The sequence below is a fragment of the Aplysia californica genome, unplaced genomic scaffold, assembly GCF_000002075.1.
Source record: "Aplysia californica isolate F4 #8 unplaced genomic scaffold, AplCal3.0 scaffold00259, whole genome shotgun sequence".
Taxonomy (NCBI): domain Eukaryota; kingdom Metazoa; phylum Mollusca; class Gastropoda; order Aplysiida; family Aplysiidae; genus Aplysia; species Aplysia californica.
This window is the reverse complement of record NW_004797529.1, coordinates 951,223-958,387: the sequence shown is the minus strand read 5'-3', so window position 1 is coordinate 958,387 and position 7,165 is coordinate 951,223. Positions and strand designations below refer to the sequence as shown.

The following is a 7,165-nucleotide window of genomic DNA, read 5'->3' as shown; positions in this document are numbered from 1 at the left end:
CTGCTACTACTACTACTACTACTACTACTACTACTACTACTACTACTACTACTACTACTACTACTACAATTACAACAACAACAATAACAATAACAGCAAAAGTTTTAATGGTTATTAATACTATTATTATAATATCAACCGTACATGTATACCGCCAACTCTTCTAGAAACGTTTATTATGTACGAATATGAAAAACCCACAAAACAAGGATTTGATTTTTCAACTGCAGCGTCAAAAGTGAACCTCATGTATTCCATGGATCAGAAACATGAAAACTAACCCAGAAAAAAAAACCACTTCAAAGTTTTAAGTTTTAAGAGCATTTATCGAAAGCTTGTTAAGATATTTTTCTTAAACAGCTTCAGATAAATAGCTTAAGAATAATATCTTAAGAAAAATATCCGAAAAATTTACCTGAAACCATAATAATTATACAGGAGCAAATAGAATAACAGACTGTAGAAAAATCGGACAGAGAAAATAAAAGTGGGTGCGCGGGCTCTCGTGGCCTAGAAGTTAAGGTGTTGGCCTCTCATTCAAAGGTCCCGGGTTCGAATCCGGGTAGCAACCGAAACATTTTCTCCTCTAAATTTGTCTCCTTTCACTTCCTTTCCTGCTCTCTAGCAATATTCTGTTGCCTGTTGTCGTCTCCTCTTTCTGCCCCCACCCCCTCATCTCCTTTGCCCCCTCTTCTGGGGTCCTGACTCCTTCTGCAGCCTTTCTACTGCTTCTCCTTGGCTCCTTCTTACTGCTGTCTTTCAGCCACACCCCTGATCTTGTGGTCTGGTAGGAAAGATCTACACCTAGCCTCCTCGGACAAGGGCGAAAAATCTCAGAGGGCCCCTGTGCAAGCTGCGCACGTTAAAGATCCCTCGGTAGTCTAAAATCGATAAGAGTAGGCTTCGGCCGCCACCCTAGCAATATTTTAAAATTTCCTACCAACTGAAAAAGTTGAATGTGTCTCTCGCACTCATATGACTTTATGCAGTTGCGAGCGCCGTAAAACACTTACCAAAAAAAAAGTGGGTTGAGCATGTCTTGAGAAAACCGAAAACAAACATTACCCATCAAATCTTATGATAAGATAAAATAAGATGAGATAAGATAATACTTTATTATCCAAGAGGGAATTTTTTTCTTGACTGTACAGGACCGTGAAAATACAATTTTACTTTCATTTAAATTCAATATGAAAAGAGAAGTAAAGCTGACAAATAAATGTACATGGTGCATCATTCAACCACATGCAGGAATTTAATTACAAGACCTTTGGAGCTATATAGATACTTACTCTAAATCTAAAGAGCAATATACCCCCCCCCCCCTCGCCGGGCGGTGCCACTGACTGAAGTGTCTTTAGGCCATTCCCAAAGGGGGACATTTCTCGTTCATGCGCAGTAGAATTGTAAATTGACTGATTCATCAATGTTACGCTCATAACTGCTGTGCCTAATCTACAACAGGGAACTGCTGCTTTTTCTTTCCTAATCCTTATTATCGTCATTTTCCTCTACTTCTATTGTACGTTTGTCACTCTCTTGTGACCCGCTATTTCCAGGGTGCCTTGATAGTCGAAGCAGACTTTGTGCTGTCGAAGCTAGAGAGGTGAGCAGAGTAAGTCTGATTCCCTGTTAGGACTTTTTTGTTGACATCCACCCCTTGGCGCTCATATGACCTTATGCAGTTGCCAGCGCCAAAAAAAACTCTACTAAAACGTTTAAAAAAGAGCACTACACATCTATGCTTATTCTGACGCTCCACAAGGAAAGAGGAAGAAAGAAAAAATTCAAAACCACCAAGATTTGGATCTGGAGGAGATGGAATAGGCCTACAGGTGGGCAACGCGCCACCTCAGAATTACAACATTCTATCTGCTCAGTACCTAGTTTGGAGAAATTTGTCGTCAAATCTTTTGAGTTTCACAATAATATTATGTCAAGCTTTTTCGAATGCAGTTCTTTGAATATCTTGATAACGACTCCAAATATTCTTACGATTTTGATAGTGCAGATAGAGCATTTATTGCTTTCTGACCTCATGGTCTTAGTAACGCAAAACGGCCCAAAAATGTCAGACAGAACGTTATAATTTTGAGGTAGCGAGAGGTGAAGACCATAGGTCAGGACAGAAGTAGATTGAGAGCTTTTGTTGGTTGCCTATACTCCAGCATGGTGCGAGAGAAAGGCTGATGGTGATGAAGATGAAAACCCAGAGCACGGATATTTATAAATATAGATCAAATGTTCCACAAAAATGCACAAACACACAGGATATTAAGTAATATAGACATGTTGGGTCTGTCATATCGGAGATGTATGGGAACTTCAGCTGCCTGGTCTCATGAATATGAAGTACAGAATTGACAGAGAGTTAATTCACATTAAAAAAAAGATTTATTTTTTTAACCAACTAGATTGATAAAAATATAATGGAATGTTTCTATCTAAACATAAAATTCGCTAAGATAAAGAAAGATGCAGATTTATAAATATTATTATCAGCACAAAAGGGCACAACACACAAACACAAATAATATCAAATATTGACATGAAGACAAATTGGAATGCAAATCTTCATACAGTATCATAAAAGTTTACTCCATGATCAAACGAACACTGACAACAGATGGAATAGGGAACAAGGCATTCAGGCAGCTCGTCTTCATGCTAGTATTTGTATGTTTTTGTCTGTGCTTGTATGAGTGCGTGTGTGTGTGTGTGTGTGTGTGTGTGTGTGTGTGTGTGTGTGTGTGTGTGTGTATGTATGTGTGTGTATGTGTGTGTATGTGCGTGTGTATGTGTGTGTTTGTTTGTAAGTGTATATTTGTGTCTATGTGCGTGTGTACGTGCGAGTGTATATCTGTGTCTGTGTGTGAGTGTGTCTTTATGTGTGTGTGTGTGTGTGTGTGTGTGTGTGTGTGTGTGTGTGTGTGTGTGTGTGTGTGTGTGTGTGCGCGCGCGGTTGTGTGTGGGGGGAAGAGAAGGGGGAGGGGGGGAGGGGCGAGTAGACAAAATTCCTTTATCCTTTACTGTTGATGAAGACATGCACAAGTTATTAGGGTCTGCTCTATAATTACGTTAAACTTTATAGGGGAGTGGGGAGGGGGGCTCTTGTGGTGGAGAGGTTACACTGTTCGCCTCTCATTCAGTATTATAGGTCCCGGGTTCGAAACCTAACAGCGACGGAAAGTTTTCTTCTCTAAGATTTTCTCCTTTCACCTCCTTTCCTGCTGTCCTGTCCCCGAAGAACTATGCAAATTTAGATGGCCAAATTATGAAAAAAGAAGCAAAATTATGCAACAATTATGCAAGTTACCGTAAGATCACTCGCGACATGTTTTGCACTTTTTCAACAAGAATGTTCATGATTTTCATGTTTTACGTGCAGAAAAATTGAAAACAGAACATATCAGTATCAGTAATTTGTTGTGTATTTGGAAAGAAAACAATACACATCAGTCAGAAAAAAACAACCAAAAAATATAATCTCTGTAACTTTCACCTGTAGATCTAGATGATCTCTATAGAGGTAAAAAAACAAAATGTTTAGAAAAAAAAGGACATCTCGACCTCTGATGCTGGCACATTACTAAAAACCGGGGACACCTGTCAAACATGAAAGATCAGCAGACATGAGAACAACAACTTTTGATGGATTGAAATTTTGAACATGCTCAAGGAACACAAATCCCAACCCATAACCAAGATCTTTTAACTAGGGAAATAACCAACTTGTTACTTAAATTATACTTATTACGGGGGCTACTTCCCTTTAGTCACATGGCGAGGCGTTAATTAATTGTTTTGAGAAAAAAAAACGGGGGGGGGGGGGGACGTGAAAAAACGCGGGGAATCCAAAATTATGCAATTGTTGCAGAATTACGCGAAAAAACGCGGCCGCACAATCACATAATCCAACGGGGACAGTTGCTGTCCAACCATGTTCTGTCGTCTGCTTTTGTCTCCACTTTCTGCTCCCTCCTCTGGGCTCCTGACTCTTTCAGCAGTCTTTCTACTGCTACTCCTTGGCTCCTTCCTACTGCTGTCTTTCAACCACACCCTGATCTTAGGGTAGGTAGGATCTAACACCTAGCCTTTTCGGATAAGGGATAAAAACTCTCGGAGGTCTCAAGTGCAAGTTGTGCATGTTAAAGATCCCTTGGTGGTCCAAAATCGATAAGAGTAGGCTTCGGCCGCCACGTCGGCAAAATTCAAAATTAACTCCTACTAAACTGAAAATATTTAATAAGTTCCGCGCGCTGGTACGACCGTATGCAATTTCAAGCATCGTAAAACATTTACCAAAACAGGCAACAGCAAAAGTTACATGAATGCCTCTAATTCATTGCAATACAAACTGTGGGGTTGTGAGAAGACTCACATAGAGCCAAACGTATCCGACAGTGTTCGTGTTTTCAAGACCTCAGTTGTTTTCCTTTAAGCTTCGACCGTGGGGATTTTGAATGCCCCCATTTTCAGTGAACTGACAGTCAAGTCTGAAGCAAGTCTTGTAGTCTGCGCATACGCCCGCGTGATGCGCATCGTGGGGGGGGGGGGGGGTAGACAAAATGCTGTCTTCCTTAAGTGCACTCAACGACCGGCTATTGTTGCCCAAACCATCCGTAGCTGTGAGAAGGAAGAAGTAACCGAGCTAGCCTGTCTTCTATGTCGCGTGACAAGTGTCGGGAGGGAGGGATATACAGAATGCAGTCTTCCTCAAGTGCACGGAGAAGACAGGCCGGGATCCGGTGACGAACTGTTTCCTCCAACAGAACAACGATCAGACCCGGATTAGACGGACTGACTGTGTAGGCAGCTGTTTTCATTGTGAAATACGACCACAAGTCTCTGTCCAGATAATCTGACGTCACAAGTAAGACAATTCTCCAACTGGAATTCACGGCGTCCACGATGGATTCGGCCATATCTGAGGCCGGAAGTAGGTTAATGTCCCTGACATAGGTGGACAGACCAAGTCGAGAGTGGATGAAATCTCTGAGAGTGAAGCAGGCCAGTCTAGTGTCGGCGTCAGCGTAGCCGATAAGAACGCCGAGTCGGTAATCACGTGGCCTGTGCAGAACGAATCCTTGAAGGAAAACCCTGTAGATGAAAGACTTGAGTCGTGTTTTCATCTTCCAACACAAAATGGTCACCACAAATCCAAGAGACATGAGACACAGGACGATAACAGAGATCAGGAGGGCGGTTTGCCCCTGGCACTTCCGCCACAGAGCTCTGACGTCAGAAAAGTCAGCAGTGGTGGTCAGCGTCCCGTTCTCCGTGAGACAGCTGTAGGTTATGGGTCTGTCCAAGTTGACCTTTGTGTTCTGGAGCCAGGTGAGGAACTGGATACTGGAGCAGGTACACACCAGCATATTTCCCGTTAGGTGGAGGGAGAACTCCGTGACTGTGCCAGCGTGTAGTTCAACTAACTGCATGTCCTTCACGCTCAGTTGGGAAATGGAGTTCCTGCTGAGGTCTAAATAGGTCAGATTGGGGAGAATGGTCAAGTCCAGAGGGATTGTTGTGAACCGATTGTTTGCTAAGTTTAGAGTCTGGAGATGAGAGTTATTCTGAAAAGTGTCTCTGGATAGAAGGTTTAGCTGATTGTTGGACAAGTCCAGAGACCTGAGTTTTGTCAGAGATCGGAACAAATGCTCGCTGTGTGTGGACATGAACATGCTGTCTAACAGAGCCCCTCTGATTTTGAGGGTTTTCACGCTTGCAAGAAACTGGAAAAACACTGGGGAAATGACGGAGCAGTCGTTGTCAGAAATGTCCAAGGTCTCAAGACCACTGATACCCTTGATGACTCGAGATAAAAATTTCAAACTGTTCCCAGGAAGGTACAGTTCCCGTAGATTTTTTCCTCCAGTCACAATGATATTGTTGGAAAAGGGCCCCAAATTTCTGCTAAAACTCTCCATATGAAGTATCTGAAGAGTCTTTGGAATGGAAAAGTAAATGGTTGAAATCTTTTCGACGGCGAGTGTCTCGCATTGTTGAGAATTGTCCATGTGCCCACAACTTGTGTTATGTGAGGATTGTTCCAGTTTACTTCTTGTGAATGTCTCAAGATTTCTGCTCTCTGCAACATTAGTTGGAAAAGATCTGATGGGACCTGACTCTGAAGCATCGGTTGTCGTGAGTGCAACATTATCCACATGTTTCTGTCTGCATGTTCTCACTCCAGTAACAGGATTATTATTCCATCTTTGTGAATTGTATGCTGCCTCTTTTCGATTCGCTAACCGAATGGTTTTTATAACTTTAAACTGGTGCATAAGTTGGATAAAGGAAATCCGATCTCCGATAAGCGGGTTATTTGAAATATCCAAAGTCTGGACACATTTCTGCCACAGAGGTCGAGTCAGTGTGTTACCCTCCAAAACAAACACCCTACTGTCCAATAAGGAGAAATTTTCCACACAGATTTGGGACAAAAATTCCACTTTGAAAGCGTCTATGACCCCATCATAGCATTTAGAAGCCCCGAGGACGAACTGAGATTTGCCAATATCGGAAAAGTAGAGGGTCTTCATGGAACGATTTCGAAACGGGTACAAGCTTCGTAATGTGGCTTCTATACCTTGTTCTGTTGAAGTAATTCTTAGCGACTGGAGACTAGGTAAATGTTGGAAGGCATCTAGCTCGGTAGTATGTAAGTTGTTGGCGTCTTTAATGGTAAGTGCTTTGAGTCCGAGAGTTTGCAGACTTTGAAATGAGTTATTCACTAACGTGCTAACACCCCCGCTTAAAGTGAGATGATCTAGTGACGTCATATTAGCGAACAGCACGCCGAAAGTGAGATTCCCATAGAATGTATCCAGAGACAGAGTGTCCAAACTATAAATTCCGCTCAGTAAGCGGCAATGAAACTCACTTTGACGGCCATCATTCTTGTTGTCCAATAAGTTAAGAGTTCTCAGTTGAGACAAACCTATGAAGGGTTCATTTTCCCACATGGACGCATTGAGGTCGAGATGATTCTTCTCCAGGTCTAGCAGTTCCAAACCAGCCAGTCCACAGAAAGCACAACGACTTATTTGCTTGAGATTATTTCGAGAGATTGTGAGAACCTTTAGGTGTGGGAGTTGGCCAAAGCAGTTGTCACGTAGCTGGTCAATGGAGTTGTCATCGAGGTACAGCTTGACAGCGTTCTGTG

General features: G+C 42.4%; 1 protein-coding gene across 1 annotated transcript; it reads right to left on the bottom strand.

Moving 5' to 3' along the window:
- Positions 1–4,174: 4,174 nt before the first annotated feature.
- Positions 4,175–7,165, bottom strand: LOC101847044 (toll-like receptor 4; the record flags this gene model as incomplete). Its single annotated transcript, XM_013083880.1, is given in 1 exon segment — positions 4,175–7,165. A coding segment is annotated over 1 exon segment (2,564 nt), but the record flags the coding sequence as incomplete, so codon positions are not given.